Below are 19,827 nucleotides of genomic sequence, written 5' to 3'. Positions count from 1 at the left end.
TCTCTTTATTTATTCTGAATGTTCATACTAGGCACCAACAATTTTATTCTGCTGTTTAGTAGTAAAATCAAGCTCAGCACTTAGAGGATTCTTTGTGGTTTTGTTTTTCAGCATTTTATTTTGATCATCATAATAAACAATGTTACAGGGCATGTTTCTTTGAATATGATTGAGATGATCATATTGAATTCTATACTCAAATCTGTATTTCTGATCCACTGACTTTGTTTTTCTGTTTTCCTTTCCTGCTCACACTTTGGACAGGACAATCTTTGTTCCCCTTCTGACATCCTTCAGCTAAACCTCAGCGTAAAAAGAACTGTTGAAACACTACTTTCTCTTGGGGCACATTCAGAAGAATCCAGTTTTGTGTCTCTGTCTATCCAGCTTTTGGGTTTTGTGGCATTTTATTGTACTTTAATGTTAACTCTCTGTATGCTTTATTACTGGATCCTCCCCCTCTAGCCGAAAGAGTGCATTCCAGTGATTTTTCCACCTCATTCCTATGCTTGGTAAAGGAGGTTTGTTTCTCACTGAAAAGTATTTACATATGTGTTTTTTCTGGCCATCAAAGAGCTAATCAATAAAGTAGATAAATCCTGTCCTCTTGTGCCCAGACGAGCAGTTCATGACATTAGGAAGCATTTTTTATGCTAACAAAGAGTAAAAAGATCAGCATTTTTTCTTCTGCTCATTCATCCATTCTCCTGGCCTGCTGCTAGGTCACTTCAGTCGTGTCCGACTCTGTGCGACCCCATAGACGGCAGCCCACCAGGCTCCCCTGTCCCTGGGATTCTCCAGGCAAGAACACTGGAGTGGGTTGCCATTTCCTTCTCCAATAAGTGAAAAGTGAAAGTGAAGTCACTCAGTCGTGTCTGACTCTTAGCGACCCAATGGACTGCAGCCCACCAGGCTCCTCCGTCCATGGGATTTTCCAGGCAAGAGTACTGCAGTGGGGTGCCGTTGCCTTCTCCGCTCCTGGCCTGAGAGGCCTTGTTTCTCTCATCATGAATGCTGAGCAGGTTCTACTAATACAATCCTGAGCCCATTGATAAAGTATGACCCATAATTTTGTTTCCAAATGACATAGTAAAATTTCCATCTGCCGTTTTTCCATGCGTCAGCACAACTTAAGTACTGCAACTGTGAGAAATATTAAAATTATGAGTTGCTGAACTTTTCAGCAGCTGTTCATAAGGAAACAGTTGTGCTCTTTCTGTTCTGGGAAGGCACCTGGTCACTTAGATCTCCATATTGAACCGTGCCCTGAAATCCTGAAATCTCTTTTTATTAGTAGGCACAGGGCCCACCTAATAAGTGTTTGCTGTCTGGACATCTGGAAGGCACTGGCCATTTCATCTTAATAATTTTAATTTGATTAGGATGATCAGTCCAAAGATAATGTTGGTTCCCTAGATTGCTATTCTGAGCCCATTGTGTACACTGAAAATAGTACACAAGCTGGAGCTGCCCTCTCAGGGGTTGGCACCTGTCAGCATATTTATTATGTTTCGTTAAACTTCATTTCTGGAATCCTATTTAGAATTTAAAATTGGAATTTATGTATTTTCCAATATATTTGAACCGTGTTAATAGGTGAACTTGTATTTGATAGGCTGTTGAGATTATATCTGAACACTAGCAGGTAAAGTATTAGGCAGCAATCTCTGTTTTGTACCAAGGCAATGAATATTGTCTCTTTCAGAATGTTTAGTATATTAGCCTCTAGCCTTAATGCTTGAAACTATATTGCATTCAGATTCTGGTTCTCATAAACAGTGTTTCTGAACATTCAGGAATCTCCTGAACTCTGTTAACAAAATTGGACAGCTGAACTGAGGTATGAAGGGAGATTGTGAGGAACATAATAACATCATGTAGAAGTCAGTCTGAGGATCTGATTGCTTTGGTTTCTTTCATATTAAATGGGAAAAGTGTTTAATACATTAAAAACTGTTTACTGTCAATGCTGAAACATTGAACACTGTGTTTAAAAGTTCAGTTTTATACAGTAGTAGTAGTGCCTTTCAGAGTTTGGGGGAGACGTTGTTTTTAAGGTGTCTCTGAGTCAGGGATCAGTTTTGTCAAGTTTTGTCCCTTTAAAAAACCACTGATAATACACATGGTGTGGTGTGTTGTTTGGGGGGAGTAATGGTGCGTAAGTCAGCTGGAAGGCAAATGTGCATCTGGAAAGCATAAGCCACTGAGGGAATGTCTAAACCATGGGCTCACAGGTCTCAGGGCACTCCAGAAAGTAGAGATCAAGAAATCTGCCTCAGAGGAAATATGTGTCTCCTCCAAAGGCAGAACACTCTGCAGGTTCATATTAAGTAAAGTTAATCTGTACTTGCAGTTGTACTCAAAAGATTTACACAACATTGCTAGTTTTATAAGATCAAAAGATTCCATTTGTCTTGTTTTATCAAGGTAAGTATTAAATAAAAAGAAAGTAAAGCAAGAATACCAATAACGGCTCATAATACATACTTGTTATATTTTTTATTGCAACTGGTTTTGTAAAACTTCCTGTATTAAGTGCCAGTGAAAAGCTGAGGAAAATCTTCTTTAATAAATAGTCACTTCTTCAGTAGAGCCAGAATTCCACTTTCATTCCTTAGGGAGTAATCATTCTTTCATCTAACCAGTGATAGATGTTATTATGATATGCCTTTTTTTCTTATATGAAAGGATTAACCAAACACATTAATGAGGTAAATAAAAAAGAAGCAATTTAACTTCCTTAAGCAAATACATAAACACTTTTCAGATATATGTTAATTAAGATGTTTTTGACTAAACTTACATCATTGTTCTCCAGCATAATCCATTAAATACCAGGATATGAAACACTTTTTCAGATACGATTACTGTATTTAAATTCTATAATTCATATTTTTAAGTGATTCAAACTGAACCTTCCATAAATTACCCAGTGTGGTGGGGGTGGGGGGGAATTTTCTCAAATGCACATAAATCTCAAGAATATACTTCAGCTTCTTCCTGTGGTGGCTGTCTGGTATGAGCACCCTGATTCTCATAGTCAGGACTATAATGTAGATAGTGGCCATTCCTGTCTCATGCAGTCTGAGTTATGCCATGAAACTGTCTTGCATTCCTGTGGTTTGTAATTTCCAAAGCACTTTCTCCTACAATTTTGTATCTTTAGGTTTAGGCTTAAACCATCTGGTAACTTGGAACTGTTTTTCTGTTTTCACCTGTCTCATTTTACTGATCTGATCTGCATTGCTTTTTTATTCATCAGGAATGAAGAATGTTGCTTTTACTCCATCATAGTATGTTTATCCTCTGTTGTATGTATAAGTGTATGTGACTTGTTTATTTTCCAATATTCAAAATAATCTGTATGTACTTTTAGTTGTATTAATAATAACAATAAAAGTGACAGTGAGTGTCAGGTACCATTTCTGTATAACTCATATGAACAGAGGTCAGATTCCCAGATACTGACTTTTCATATCTCAATTCATTATTATGAGGGAGAGAAGAGATGCTTATTTTTTCTTTTCACTTCTGTGACGTTCATCCTCTTTTCTCTTTTGTTTTTATGTCACGTTGTCCCATTTCAGGAGCAATTATGTTTGCCTCTCCACATTTTAGAAGAGAAAGGTTTGAGCCAGGTTGCCGTGACGGTACAGGCTCTCCTGGAACTTGCCCCACCCAAGCAGCAGCAGCAGCAGCAGCACCCGTTATCTGCTGTGTAAGGACTCCCAGCAGCTTGGGCATTGGCCTGGCCAAAATGGAACAGGACAGCGTGACTGCTGCTGCCCGCCGTCTGCTTAACAAAGCGCTTACGTGTTCTTAAAAGGGACTGTTTCCATGATTCCTGACAGGAATATTTTGCTTCATTTCTCCATTTTAGGGGAGGTTATAGCCACATGTATTGAAGTGTTTATGAAGACATGGTTGGTTTTCACAAATGAAACTTCATTACTGAGAACCCAACACTGACGCCCAGCCTGGCTGTGCTTTTCTAGAGTGGGCTCTTTTATATACTGAAGACTGATTTCTCGGAAGGTATTTGGCTCTCTGGAAGGCACAGACATGCTTTTATTTTTACCTGTTTCCAAGCCCTCTGGAATCCACAAGTTTCTAAACGTGGTTGTTCATTAGAATCTCCTGGAGAATTTGTTAAAATATAAATTCCCATTCAGTGGGTCTCCAGTGAGCCTGGGTATCTGCATTTCAACAACCACTCCAGGTGTTCCAGACTAGATATTTGTATAATTTGAGGGAGTGATGACTCCACTGTGTTTCTCTGCCACATTTAAGATGAAAAGCTGTATTATACCTGAACTGTTCTGTCAAAAAAAATGTAAACACTCCAGATTTTTCATAGTGAACCAATGAAACAAACACTGTGGTATTTAAGGCCAGTGTCCTAGGTCTCCCCCAGCACCATTTAGAGGTTGGATCCATATATCATCCCACTGTTATTCTAATCACGCACTCTACACACAGGTTCCAGATCTTCAGGCTGGTAGCACGTGGCACTCTGCGTCCTGTGTATTGACTTCTCTGAGCACCCCTTCTCCCCTCCCCCCAAGCTGCTCCCAGGATACCTGGATCTGCGAACATCTTCCAGTCACACACGGCAGATTCACTTCCAGCTCCCCAACTAACAGATAATTATGAAGATAAAGAAAAAGCCAAATTTCTTTCAGCTAACGGCCAGTTTCCGTAGCTGAATTAAAGCACTTGTAGCATTTTAAAACAGCTGCTATCTTTTCATCTAGCTCCCCCACCAGTGCCTTATTTACTAAACTGTGAGTGCAGAAAAAGGACCCAAGGCTCAGAAAACACAAAACCTTTATTCAAATCTAAGCCACTTGGGTCTTTTTCTCCCCATATTTTGAGCCCCTTTTAGTTGTCAGTGATATCCTCTGGTATTCACTGCCTTTGTAAACCGAGTAAATAGAGTAAGTGAAGATACTAGTTATCTAGGTTTTTCCTGTTGTTAATTGTTCTGGAGTTTCTTTACCAGTGCATGTATTTAAGCATAATGTCCTCTCTTTTTTATCATGTAACAGCATCTAAAAATAACTTTGGATAAAGTCATGTTGTGTATCTGGTCAAAGTAATGTTTTCTCATTGTCATCACAGGTTTAACCTTATATAATACAAAACATCTGAGCTCAAAGCTCAATCCTTCAGGGTCTTTACAAAAGTAAAATGTATTTTAAGTGCTTAGAGCCAGACCCCATTATATTTACAGTTCCAAATAGACCCACCAATCATACAGCTTTTTTAGAATTTAATTATTTTTACTTCTAGTCAGTGTTAAACCTCAGTATAATCTCCAGATTATAGAGAACAATTTGAAATGAAACTCAGCAAAGGCCATTATTTGTCACATATTATGCAAGGAATAATCCCAATCAACATACACAATGCAACATTTGGAACATTTGTGACTAATTTTCCCATGGGAATAATTGGAATTTTTAATTTATTTCAAATTTTATATTTTAGCATGAAATCTTATTCATATGTTTTATCAAACTAATTCAAATTTGTTTGAATTGTTAGAAAATATTTGTGTACAGTTTTGGTTAATAATGAAAGAAAAATATATATTAAATGTCTTTTCTATGTCAAGATGCAAAACAAGTCATGTTGGAAGATTTTTGTACTCAGTATTTTGTATATACCTTTTTTCTTTTTTTTAAGCTGGAAAGAAAATTTAACATTTAGCCTTGCTAGACTCTAACATAAGCTGAAGATGACTTTGTAACACATCCACCTGACCATTTATGAGTTTCCTACTAAAGCAGCGGGCATCCCAACACTGAAGAGTGAATGAAGAAGAGGCCGAGTTCCCGCCCAGCAGGGCCCCTGTCAGCTGTGGAGATTTTAAGCCAGTAGGTTTCTGGGCTTTCAACCTCATACTTGCTTAGCACTCCAAACAATTTTCTCTGAAAACAACTCATGGGAGGAGGGGCCTCTGTATTTGACTAGAATAGAGTAGGACACTTAGTAGCTGTAGGCCACGTTCCTCAATAGCTTTTGAGAATATAGCTTTACAGCTAATCAAGGAGTCTGATTTCTCTACTTGGTAACAGTCCAGCGATGACTAATGATAGATGACTATGCTGATGAGTATGATGAATTTTTTAAAACTAAGCGCTTAAATGGTTATAGAAATGAAGGAAAACATGGATATTTAGAAACTATATACATATCACAATAAGATGGTTTATAGCAGATTTCATTTTATTTCTGAAAATGTTATAAACATGTAATTAGTAAAAAAATTTGTAAAACACTGTCCTATATTTGTATGTGTGTAAATAATAATGCATAAGTTCTAAGAATAAATATGTCAGTATCATGTATGTTATTTTAAATTGCCTGTATGCCACTTTACATATTGACATTAAAATAAAAGACAACAACACTTCAATAGATGAAATAAAGGCTGATGTGAAAATGTTCATATCTAAAACATGGTTTCCTTGGAAAATAAAAAGGTAAATTCTCTGATGGAACATTGTTAGAAACTCGTAATAGCCCCTTGAGATCAAAAATGTACTTTTTTAAGAAAGTGTAGGTACAAGTATTATCTTATATTTGGAGTTAGATATGGCTTAATTTTGAAGTATTACATATCTGGAAAGCTTTTCTCAGAAATTTCCAACTGCTCTGTAATTGTCTTAATGTTCCAAGACAGTTCTGATTAATCGAGCCAAGAGTGACCCCATGAGTGGGCTCATGTACTTTTAAAAGAACATGACTAAGCTTGTTGTGCCAGGCACAGGTTAGGATTTTCACATGCGTTACCTTTTTCAGTCTTAATACCCCATAAGATGACAGTCACTGAGTAATAAGCAAAGCAGCCCTAGTATCTCATTTATCAAAAATATCTCCAAACTCATCTCCCCACTGACCTATATCTCCTGTCTTTCCTATGTATGGGCTGTATATCCTGACATCTCATTTCTATCTTCCATTTATCATTTATATCCCTACCTATTTCCCAGAAAAGGAGCTGAAACAGCTTATAATAAGATACATATTCTTATGTGACATTCCCCATAAAAAAAAAAAACAGTAAAGTGATAATAAATTTAAAAAGCAAGCAACAACATTTATTAAAACTACTGTGTATGTATTATGCTAAACACTTGATAAATGTCACCTTGTAGTTCCTACTGAACACCTCACTTTTGCTTTTACTACTGAGTATCATTTTTCACAATAGGCAAATTGAATAGTCAGAGACGTTACAGGAATTACTGACGTTTTAACGCATCACTATAACTAAGATTATGTGTTTGTTTTTTTTTTGGTGAGCAAGAGCAAAAGGGATCTTCACAAGACTTCTAGAAATACTTCTGCCCAGAAGTTTTTTTGGGGGAGGGTTTTTTTTTTTTCAAGTTATGAAGAAGCCCTAAATCACAGTATAATCCTAATTCAGGGTTTGAAAACTAGTATAGCAGGCAAAGTGACCTCGTGTAACCAAGCCTCACCTAGGAGTATCCAAATAAGAAACAACCCATAGATGAGTTAATCTGTGAGGGGGAAAGATATTTCTTACTCCCTTCAGGTCCTCCTTCCCATCTCCAGAGCACCAACAGAAAAGATAACTTGGTCACTTCTTGCCTCTCCTCTTATCCTTCTCTTTGCCTTTTCCTTTTACATCCTTGCTCTCATCTTTGTCCTTAGGCATTTTGAAACCACCAATTTCTCTCCGCACCACGGTTCCTCGCCACCAGGCCTGGAGCTGAAAGAGAACAGAGAAGTGAGTATACTTTGTAGTATGCCTGACAAGCTGCATTTTTTTTTTTTCTACGTAAGGGGATTGTTTTTTCATAAACTAACTTCTGTGAAGATGGTCTCTGAGGCACAGAAATGGCCAAGCATGCTTTAGAGCAGTGCTAGTCTGTTCTGCAGCTTGAAGTCCTACACTCTAAAGTTCTCAAGGAGTAAAAATAAAAGGAATCTGATTAGACCTGACTTTCCTTTGCATGTAGAAACCTGATTACCTTGTACTGCTGCTCTTTATGAACATTCAAGTTCCCCAAATCTAAAAACCATTTGCTCCAAAAGGGATGCTAGTTACCTGAACCATAGGTAACTCAGTCAAAAATGTGCAGATAAACTAAACTATGGATGATTCAGTAGGTTTCCTGGTGCATTTCAGTCTCTAATGATTGGTTCAGTTCAGTCGCTCAGTCATGTCCGACTCTGCGACTCCATGAACCGCAGCACGCCAGGCCTCCCTGTCCATCACCAACTCCTGGAGTTGAACTCCCGGAGTTCACCCAAACCCATGTCCACTGAGTCGGTGATGCCATCCAATCATCTCATCCTCTGTCATCCCCTTCTGCTGCCCTCAATTTTTCCCAGCATCAGGGTCTTTTCCAGTAAGTCAGCTCTTCGCATCAGGTAGCCAAAGTATTGGAGTTTCAGCTTCAACATCAGTCCTTCCAATGAACACCCAGTACTGATCTCCTTTAGAATGGACTGGTTGGATCTCCTTGCAGTCCAAGGGACTCTCAAGAGTCTTCTCCAGCACCACAGTTCAAAAGCATCAATTCTTTGGCACTCAGCTTTCTTTATGGTCCAACTCTCACATCCATACATGACTACTGGAAAAACCATAGCCTTAACTAGGTGGACCTTTGTTGGCAAAGTAATGTCTCTGCTTTTTAATATGCTGTCTAGGTTGGTCATAACTTTCCTGCCAAGCAGTAAGCGTTTTTTAATTTCATGGGTGTAATCACCATCTGAAGTGATTTTGGAGCCCAGAAAAATAAAGTCTGACACTGTTTCCACTGTTTCCCCATCTATTTGCCATGAAGTGATGGGAACAGATGCCATGATCTTAGTTTTCTGAATGTTGAGCTTTAAACCAACTCTTTCACTCTCCTCTTTTACTTTCATCAAGAGACTCTTTAGTTCTTCTTCACGTTCTGCCATAAGGGTGGTGTCATCTGCATATCTGAGGTTATTGATATTTCTCCCAGCAATCTTGATTCCAGCTTGTGCTTCCTTCAGCCCAGCGCTTCTCATGATGTACTCTGCATATAAGTTAAATAAGCAGGGTGACAATATACAACCTTGACGTATTCCTTTTCCTATTTGGAACCAGTCTGTTGTTCCATGTCCAGTTCTAACTGTTGCTTCTTGACCTGCATACTGATTTCTCAAGAGGCAGGTCAGGCGGTCTGGTATTCCCATCTCTTTCAGAATTTTCCAGTTTGTTGTGATCCACACAGTCAAAGGCTTTGGCATAGTCAATAAGGCAGAAATAGATGTTTAAGGATCAAAACTCACCTTCAAAAAGGATTTAGTTAGCTCTCTTCAATATCGTGGTCATTAGATACAACTGTTCTGAATACAGTCTGGGCTGCTTTAAAATCAGACTAAATCCCAAAGACGGAACAAATCCACTAATGAAAACAAAAATGGTCTTCAGCTAAGGTTTTGCTCTAAATCGAGAAACTCAACAAATAGAAAACACCATAGAAGCTCAATAAACACTTGCTAACTATACATCTCATGCGAAGAGTTGACTCACTGGAAAAGACTCTGATGCTGGGAAGGATCGGGGGTGGGAGGAGAAGGGACGACAGAGAATGAGATGGCTGGATGGCATCACCGACTCTATGGACATGAGTTTGAGTGAACTCCAGGAGTTGGTGATGGACAGGGAGGCCTGGCGTGCTGTGATTCATGGGGTCGCAAAGAGTCAGTCATGACTGAGCGACTGAACTGAACTATACATCTTACTCTCTCCTAATGCAAAGCTCAAGTTTTGGTTTAAATACCTGGTCCTGAATGTATTACACTTTAAAGCTTACTTCCTTAATTCACCCCCTAATATACATCCCAAACCACAGCTTGCACACCACAGGGTCTCAGCAGATACTCTTTCAGAGAGAAGGGCAGTCCTCAACAGTACACTTTCAGTGCAGCTGATGTTATATTTGCTTGAAAATATTTCCCAAAATCTGACTTGCCAGTTTCATCATCACTAATAAATACAAGTTCATATAAAACGTTTGTTTCTGAACTACTACTTACCCTTTCACCTTTTTTGAGAAAAGCTAGCAGATAGTCTGGGCTAACATAAATAGGATCTTAAGAAGCAGTGAGATATTAAAAAATTATTTTAAGAGCTCTGTTGATTAGAAATAGTATTTAAAAGTTTGACCTGTGGGCACAAGTTCTAGGCTTTGCTTCCACTTTTAACCACCTCTTCTTTCCCAGGTTAAAAACTGGGGGGCATATCCTCTTAACTTTCTCCCTGCACCGCGGACTATGACAAATTCCAATGATTAAGTCATGCTTCCTCACAGATTTGTTCTGTGTTTGATAATAAACAAGAGGTGCTTTGCATTCCTCAGGGTTTGGCCAATTACAGAATTGAAAAGGCCCCAAGATGCAAAGTATGGTTTTTTACCTTTATGATGCTCCTTAATTCCAAGTCATCCTGTTCTCTCTTCTTCCGGGTCTTCTCCTTTTCTATACGATCTTCAATGATGACTTGTTCATATTCCCTTATCTGTAAAAGCAGACATTAATCATGTGTTACAGGACCCAGCCAAGCTGTGGCCCACCCAGACCTGCTGCTTTTGTTCATGCCACATCGCTTGCAGGATCTCAGTTCTTCCACCAGGGACTGAACCTAGGGTCAAGGCAGTGAAAGCCCAGAATTCTAACTACTAGACCACCAGAGAACTCCCCAGCCCTACATTTTTAATTAAAAACTTTAAAATGAATCATACCAAATTAAACCCTTCAAAAAAAAATTTACTTGATTCCTATATTGTCAGTATTCACGTTAGCTTTATAATTGTCCCCCGAATTTTTTCAGCTTGAATAAATTTGCTTTAAAGTCTTCTAATAAAAATGAAATACTAACTTGATATGTGGCTAATGACATCAAAATAATAAAAAACTAATAGAAGGCACACCTACAAATAACCATCCTTGAAAAGAAATTTGAGAAATTCTATACTTATTCTGAACTGACTGAACTGACTGACACTTATTCAATGATGAAACCATAATCAGAAGGTTTTTATAAATCATTTATAAATTATCTTCAGAGATCTTAAAGTAGAAATTAAAATAGTCTCTAGCTCAAGGGGTTTTGGATAGCATTAAAATAAGTTATGTATGTAAACCTGGGTTTGATCCCTGGGTTGGGAAGATCCCCTGGAGAAGGGAAAGGTTACCCACTCCAGTATTCTGGCCTGGAGAATTCCATGAACTGTATAGTCCATGGGGTCACAAAGAGTTGGGCATGACTTGAACAACTTAAAAGTAAAATACTAGAAAAGTGCCCAGGCCAGATTAAGCCCTATCAAGTGTTGGCTGTTGCTGTTATTGTCCCATCAATGAGGACATCATCATCAGCGGAAAAGAATCCCAGTGGTTGACAGGCACACCTCCACTTCGTGACCAAAAATTGTACCCCAGCTACTGCAGCCTAGCTCCCACCCACTCCTCCGTGCTCTGCCTTAATGCTATTGAGACTCCCCCTTCCTTACCGTCTTTGCAAGATCTTGAAGGTGTGCCAAGTCACTGGCCTTAGCAGATTTGAGGGCATTTAGTTCATTCTGTTTCATTTCTGTGTCCTTATCAAACTTCTCCATCCAGAACTCTAGCTTCTCCTCAAGCTTCTATTTGGAAGAAAAAAAACAAACATTAAAATGTGGCCAGACATGAAACAGTATATATTGTATGAAATAATGTATATGAGGTTCAAGAAAAAGCATGACTGATATATAGGGAAAGAAGTCAGAATAATGGTTACTTTGCAGGGGAGGGATTGTTGGCTTATTGATTGGGAATGGGGCGGGAGGGAAAACTTCAGGGGTGCTGAAGCTTCTATTTGGAAAAGAAATAAAACATTAAAATGTGATCAAACCTTTGACAAGTCTTAGCAAGAAACAGAGAAGACACAAACTTTTTAAAATAAAGGATGGAAAAGATAAGTTCAGAAATAAAATTTAAATTGTAAGAGACTACAGTGCCTATCTTTGTACTAATAAATTCAAAATGAATGTTTTAATGAAATGGATTATTTCCAGGAAGACATAAGTTACCAAAAATGACTCAAAAAGAGTTTTTCTAATTAAAGGCATCAATAATCATTTAAAAAACAGAAAAGGGAGCCAAACATCTCTCCTTTACCCAACCAGACTGTTTATGACTGAATTTTACCAGTTTCAAGGAACAGGTAATAATCTATTTTGTTCTATTTCTATTTAGCTAGCATAACTGATCACAGTACAACAAAGAAGCACCAAAAATGAATCTATAGAATAATCTCATTTATGGAATACATAAATACAAAATAAAAATCTACAATTCTAACAGTCTAGTAAAAGAATCATAAATTATGAACAGAGTAGATTTATCCCCAAAATTTAAAGATGACTCAACATCAACAAGTCTATTAATATATTTTAACTTATTAACACATTAAAAGAAATCATATCTTCTCAATGGATTAAAAAAAAATCCATCTCATAAAACTCAATCTTCATTTCTGAATAAGAAGAAAAAAAAAACTTAGCAAGATTTGACTAAAAGGAAACTTTATTAACTTGATAAGGTTTACCTACCATAAACCTACAGCCCAAATGTCATAAAATTTCCATTTGTGTCAGTTATCAATTTATTGCCTCTCAATTCCAAATCACCCTTCCTGACCAGCTTTGTAAAACTGGATGATTGCAGCAAACGCTTCTTTCTGCAAACTGGCACAATATTCAGCTTTGTCAGCAGAGGGTGCCAGAGGGACATGACAGAAGAGCTTCTCTCCTTGGTTCCCCTGTGCTTCCTCCTTTGGTTCTGGGCACACCTGATGGTGTCATGGATGTGACATACTCGATGGCACTTGTTCACCAAGTTTTACTAACACAACTGACAGTCTTGCTTGCCAAACAGTCTACAGTTCCCTGCTTGCCAGCTTTACCCCACGAGCTGTAAACCAGCTCTGACCCAGGCAACAAAGCGAATATCTGTTTATTCCTCCCTTGGACACTGTCCTCCAGCCCTAGAGTTCCCTTGTATCCCTCCTTTTTAGCCAATCCCTTATCAGCAGTTAGTGATTCTTTTTTAATATGTTCCCTGCTCAAATTACCAATGTGGTTTCTGTCCCCTAACTGAACGATAATGATACAGAATTAGTATTGAAACTAGTCTGTCTCCCACCTTCTAATTCACGTGTCTCACTAAGTCATCTAAAATCCTTGCTTCTTCTGTTCATCAGATACAATCAGCATAACGCAGTAAACTACTAGGGTGTCTTGTGGAAAGTCAAAGCAGCCAATAATCTCCGCAGACCATAATGTGGCAGACGAAGCAGAAATGACACAGCCCTGATGTGACTGTGAGTGTGTACTGCTGGCCCAGCCAGGTAAAAGTAAACTGTTTCTGCAGTTTTTTCCAAATGAGTTTGGAGACAGGGAGTTTAGTCAAGTTAATAGCTGCCATTCAAGATTTTCTCCAGTAAAGATATGACATCAGAACAGTATCTGCAATTGGAGTCACCATTTGATTATATTAACATTAGTCCACAGTCACTGTCCAAGATCATTCAACCACACAGGCCAAACAGCTGACTTGAATGGGAATGTGATCAATGTCACTACCTCTACTTCAAAGCCTTTGATGTTGGCATTAATTTCAGCAGTTACACTGAGACTAGAGTACTGCTTATGTTCACTATCTTGGTAAGGATGGGAAGTCCCAGAGGTTTCTTCTAGGCCCTTCCTATCATAATGGCCCTCACTCCAAGAATCAGGAGCCAAGGTGAAAATTCTGTTACTAACTATGTTTTACTCCAACCATATGTTCAGTAACTGTGGGAAATAACCACAGGGTGGATCCATAGAAAAGTGAGCCCAGAGTAAATCAGACTTAAGTCTCCACCTATCACCGAACCATCATAATCACCCATTTTGAGAAGGGTCCACAGTGTTGTCTTGAATCCCCAGGAATTAGCATCAATTCAGAGCCAGTGTTTAGTAACCTCAAAAGGTCTGGGTATTTTCTTTTTTCCAGTGCATAGTCACTCTAATAAGTAGGTCCCTTGGGTAAGGGTTAGAGGAAGATTCACTTGCATTACTTGTACAAGCGAACAGTTGCTACTGAGTTCACCTTCAGGGAGACCTGCTGCCCTCAATCAAGGGGCTCTGGGCCTGTGAATTTACTTAGTTTGGAAACTGGGTGACAGGCCATGGCTCTTCATTGTGGTGACTCAAATCAAGTTTTTGGCTACTAGATTTGGACTTTTTCTCTGTTGTATAGATAATGCTTTATCCCAGTACCTCCCTGTAGTTAAGTGCAGCCACATGTCCTCTGGCACTCCATGATCCTATCAACTCCACTGAAATCAGGAGTGGTATCACCCCTGGTCTTACCTGGCCTACATAAGAACGCAATCACAGGGCTTTTCAAGGATTCAGGTATTCTCCTAACTAAGAAGCTGAAGTTGAATGGTTCTCTGAAGACCTACAAGACCTTTTAGAACTAAACCCAAAAAAGATGTCCTTTTCATTATGAGGGACTGGAATGCAAAAGTAGGAATTCAAGAAACAGAGGAGTAACAGGCAAATTTGGCCTTGGAGCACGGAATGAAACAGGTCAAGACTAACAGAGTTTTGCCAAAAGAACGCACTGGTCATAGCAAACACCCTCTTCCAACAAAACAAGAGAAGACTCTACACATGGACATCACCATATGACCAACACCGAAATCAGACTGATTATATTCTTTGCAGCCAAAGATGGAGAAGGTCTATACAGTCAGCAAAAACAAGAGAGGGAGCTGACTGTGGCTCAGATCATGAACTCCTTATTGCCAAATTCAGACTTAAATTGAAGAAAGTGGGGGAAACCACTAGACCATTCAGGTATGACCTAAATCAAACCCCTTACGATTATACAATGGAAGTGGGAAATAGATTTAAGGGACTAGATCTGATAGACTGCCTGATGAACTATGGACAGAGGTTCATGACATTGTACCAGAGACAGGGATCAAGACCATCCCTAAGAAAAAGAAATGCAAAAAAGCAAAATGGCTGTCTGAGGAGGCCTTACAAATAGCTGAGAAGAGAAGTGAAAAGCAAAGGAGAAAACGAAAGATATACCCATTTGAATGCAGAGTTCTAAAGAACAGCAAGGAGAGATAAGAAAGCTTTCCTCAGTGATCAATGCAAAGAAATAGAGGAAAACAATAGAGTGAAAAAGACTAGAGATCTCTTCAAGAAAATCAGAGATATCAAGGGAACATTTCATGCAAAGATGGGCTCAAAAAAGGACAGAAATGGTATGGACCTAACAAAAGCAGAAGATATTAAGAAGGGGTGGCAAGAATACACAGAAGAAATGTACAAAAAAGATCTTCACGACCCAGATAATCATGATGGTGTGATCACTCACCTAGAGCCAGGCACCCTGAAATGCAGTCAAGTGGGCCTTAGGAAGCATCACTACAAACAAAACTAGTGGAGGTGATAGAATTCCAGTTGAGCTATTTCAAATCCTCAAAGATGATGCTGTGAACGTGCTGCACTCAATATGCCAACAAATTTGAAAGACTCAGCAGTGGCCACAGGACTGGAAAACATCAGTTTTCATTCCAATCCCAAAGAAAGGCAATGCCAAAGAATGTTCAAACTACCACACAATTTAATTCATCTCACACACTAGTAAAGTAATGCTCAAAACTCTCCAAGTCAGGCTTCAGCAATATGTGGACCATGAACTTCCAGATGTTCAAACTGGTTTTAGAAAAGTCAGAGGAACCAGAGATCAATTGCAAACATCCACTGGATAATCGAAAAAGCAAGCAAGTTCCAGAAAAATATCTATTTCTGCTTTATTGGCTATGCCAAAGACTTAGACTGTGTGGATCACAACAAACTGTGGAAAATTCTGAAAGAGATGGGAATACCAGACCACCTAACCTGCCTCTTGAGAAATCTGTATGCACGTCAGGAAGCAACAGTTAGAACTGGACATGGAACAACACACTGGTTCTGAATTGGGAAAGGAGTACATCAAGGCTGCATATTGTCACCCTGCTTATTTAACTTATATGCAGAGTACATCATGAGAAACACTGGGCTGGATGAAGCACAAGCTGGAATCAAGATTGCCAGGAGAAATATCAATAACCTCAGATATGCAGATGACACCACCCTTTTGGCAGAAAGAGAAGAAGAACGAAAGAGCCTCTTGATGAAAGTGAAAGAGGAGAGTGAAAAAGTTGGCTTAAAGCTCAACATTTAGAAAACTAAGATCATGGCATCCGGCCTCATCACTTCATGGGAAATAGATGGGGAAACAGTGTCAGACTTTATTTTTGGGGGCTCCAAAATCACTGCAGATGGTGACAGCATCTGAAATTAAAAGACGCTTACTCCTTGGAAGAAAATTTATGACCAATCTAGACAGTATATTAAAAAGCAGAGACATTACTTTGCCAACCAAGGTCCGTCTAGTCAAGGCTATAGTTTTCCAGTGGTCATGTATGATGTAAGAGTTGGACTATAAAAAAAGCTGAGTGCAGAAGAATTGATGCTTTTGAACTGTGGTGTTGGAGAAGACTCTTGAGAGTCCCTTGGATAGCAAGGAGATCCAATCAGTCCATCCTAAAGGAGATCAGTCCTGGGTGTTCATTGGAAGGACTGATGTTGAAGCTGAAACTCCAATACTTTGGTCACCTGATGCGAAGAGCTGACTTACTTGAAAATACCCTGATGCTGGGAAAGATTGAAGGCAGGAGGAGAAGGGGATGACAGAGGATGAGATGGTTGGATGGCATTACCGACTCAATGGACATGAGTTTGGGTAAACTCCAGGAGTTGGTGATGGATAGGGAGGCCTGGCATTCTGCGGTCCATGGGTTGCAAAGAGTCGGATACGACTGAGCAACTGAACTGAACTGAACTGAATGCATTAGTGAAGGACTGCCTTCTAGGAAGGAGTGTCTCACAGAAACTTGTTAGAGGTGGGTTTTTGAGTCGGTGTTAGGCCACACATGATAAATTCACATTGTATTCCTATCTCCCTAAGTCTTTTGAATTCTCTCCTCCATTATAGCAAAGAAGCACTGACATCTCCACTTCATTAAATGAGTCCAGGTTTTAGTTAACCAATCAAGTAAACTGTTAAGAGTCACCTCCAGCTGCACAAGCTAACACATTAAATCCAGAATCTCTAGTAAACAGGTCCACATCAATGAACTTGACCCAATCCAGTGTTCTATTCTACCTTCCTTGGCCCAACAACCTTAGAATCCATTCTCATACCTGTCTCCTGGGCTTATGCCAATATATATCAGTAAAGTCTTATAATTCTTTTAGAATGTAAGTTATGTCCTTCTAAGTTATAGTCATCTGGGTTATCTATGAGCCCGGAACCCGCTGAGATTTGACTCTAGTGATGGAACCACGGACAAAAGGGGTGATTGCACTACCTCTTGAGAGATAGCATCCCTTTTCAAGGCATCTGCCTCAGATGAAGTTATCATCACAGGGTTTTCAGGGAAAATAAGACTAATCTCCTCAGACAGAGGAGGGCAGGCTACTTCCACCAACAGGAGAGGCTTACGGTGACTTGGGGGTTCAAGAATGTAAATTACATACCAGGAATTCCCATTCAAGTTTCAGGGTTCTATTTTTTCCCAAGGAACCCTAACTTGCACATGATAAACTCATCATTACTATGAATGAATTCATATGTAATATTGACTGAAACACCATTAAAACCAACAGTGCCACATTATTACTTTAGTAATAGTACTAAACATTACACTTGCCATTCTATGTATACAATAAGCCACAAAATGGAAACAGATATATAAATAATGAGAGGGAAAATAGGAAACTGCTATTATTTACAGTCAATGGGAGAAGGGGGTGACAGAGGATGAGATGGTTGGATGGCATCATTGACTCAAAGGATATGAGTTTGAGCAAACTTAGGGAGATGGTGAAGGACAGGAAAGAAAGTCTGGCATGCTGCAGTCCATGGGGTTGCAGTCAGATACGACTTAGCAACTGGACAACAATTGCAAGATTTTCCACCTAGAAAATCCAAATGAACCAACTCAAAAACCATTAAAAACTAATATGAGGGGACATAAGGAATCTAGAACAATATAAAAAATGAATAGCCTTTCCATATACCATGCACTTAGAGGCATGTCCACTGAGAGAAAGATGGTTTCCTAAACCTTGGTATTTCCCCTCTTTGGCATATTATACAAGTATACTGCTTTAGAAAAAATTAAAGACAATGCAAATTTTTTAAAAAACTGGGTCTGGAAAAATATATATACTATGATCCAATTTATGTCAAAAACAAATATAAATAAATACTAAAAACAAGTAAACATTTAGGTATATACACAAGAACATACATGAAAAGAAAAAGATATGGAAGAAATACTTGAAAAGGAGAGTAATTAAGAGAGCTTTCGCTTTTAAAAATCTATATATTTCTGCATTGTTTCAAATTTTTCATTAAAAAGTATCTATGTATTGCTTATGTTATTAGGCTGAAGATATGGGTAACACTGACTTTATCCATCCAACATCCATTTATCCATCAGCTCATCTGACTGTGATCAAATATTTGCTCCATATCTAACATTTGAGGTAGGTGACATGATTCGTAATCCTGAATCTGCAGGGGTACAGGTTCTAATAGCCTACTGTTACGTTCTTCAGTAAATCCCTGAGAGACCGCATCTAGAAATCATTTTCTTTAACCACAAATTTGGAATTATTTACTAAAACTTCATCAGCTTTCTCAAAGGTAGGCTATATCATGACTAAGTTGGAAATTTTTTTCCTTATTCAGCCAACAGAGATATTTTGAAAGATTCCTTCCATTCAGCTTGTTTTGTTACTAGTATTGGAAATACTAATTCAAACCATTTCAACCACATAATTTGTATAATTATATGAATAATTTCATAATCCACACAATAAGAAATAAAGTGAGTAAATAAATATGTGGAAAAAAATGGTCAATTCCATTAGTAAGCAAAACAAAAGTGCAAAACAAAACAACTCATTAAACTAGCAGACTTTAAAAAAAAAATCTAAAGCAGTTAGTTTTGTTGAGGATACCTTCAAATTAGTACCTGTATCCATTGCTGATGTCAGTGTAAAACAGAGACTACTAGCAATATTTATCAAAAGTCACAAAATACCAGTCTCTCAAATAATAATCTCATACTTGAGATTTACTTTTAGCAAATAATTGCAATGAAGAAAACAGTAATTTGGGTCAACCTTTCATTACTGCATTGTTTACAATAATGAAACTTTGGAAATAACCTAAATGTCCAGAACAGAGAGTAACAAATAAATTATAGAATAACTACTCTGTGGAACATTATAAAACCATTTAAAAGTATTTTACAAGGAGATTATAATAAAATGAAAAAAATGGGTGAAAAAACAACTGGCAATTTTTTAAAAATCTTCACGCAACTAAGAATGTTATTTTTTTTTTTTTTGTAGAATGTTATTTTTATATTTTAAAAAAATCAAGAAATTTAAAATTATGACTATGAGGCAATATAAGAACAAGAAAACAGTGCCTTATATAATACTAAATGATAAAGGTAAAGGGCAAAATTTTACCTGTACACAAATTACAGCTTTATAAAACATTTATCCAGATGGATAACTTATACAGAAAACATGGGCTATATAGCTCTTTTATTAGGCTGGTACGATTACGGTCAGTTTTTCTTTCCTTAAAAAAAATTGTTTTGCTGTCCTTGGTATTTTATAAGTGGGAAACAAACACTTCAGAGGATAA

General features: G+C 38.2%; 2 protein-coding genes across 10 annotated transcripts in view; one reads left to right on the top strand and one right to left on the bottom strand.

Moving 5' to 3' along the window:
- Positions 1–7,253, top strand: part of LRCH3 (leucine rich repeats and calponin homology domain containing 3) — a 102,521-nt gene extending 95,268 nt beyond the window's left edge. For 6 of the 8 annotated variants that reach the window (XM_055399418.2, XM_055399161.2, XM_055399244.2 and 3 more), the window contains one exon: positions 265–3,581. In XM_055399418.2, the coding sequence (XP_055255393.1) occupies positions 265–465 (201 nt within the window). In that variant the 3' untranslated portion in view covers positions 466–3,581. The other 2 variants (XM_055399332.2, XM_055399002.2) reach the window with 1 other exon arrangement.
- The window catches only part of DRC9 (dynein regulatory complex subunit 9), a 45,343-nt gene continuing 32,758 nt past the window's right edge, over positions 7,243–19,827 (bottom strand). For both annotated transcript variants that reach the window (XM_055399553.2, XM_055399711.2), the window contains 3 exons: positions 11,520–11,651; positions 10,427–10,528; positions 7,243–7,741 (listed from right to left, as the gene is read on the bottom strand). In XM_055399553.2, the coding sequence (XP_055255528.2) occupies positions 7,610–7,741; positions 10,427–10,528; positions 11,520–11,651 (366 nt within the window). In that variant the 3' untranslated portion in view covers positions 7,243–7,609. The remainder of the gene's footprint in view (positions 7,742–10,426; positions 10,529–11,519; positions 11,652–19,827) is intronic.

This window comes from Moschus berezovskii, chromosome 1 (assembly GCF_049115385.1).
Source record: "Moschus berezovskii isolate FMDL1 chromosome 1, NW_MosBer_1.0, whole genome shotgun sequence".
Taxonomy (NCBI): domain Eukaryota; kingdom Metazoa; phylum Chordata; class Mammalia; order Artiodactyla; family Moschidae; genus Moschus; species Moschus berezovskii.
The sequence above is the reverse complement of the archived record's forward strand: the minus strand, read 5'-3'. Positions and strand labels throughout refer to the sequence as shown.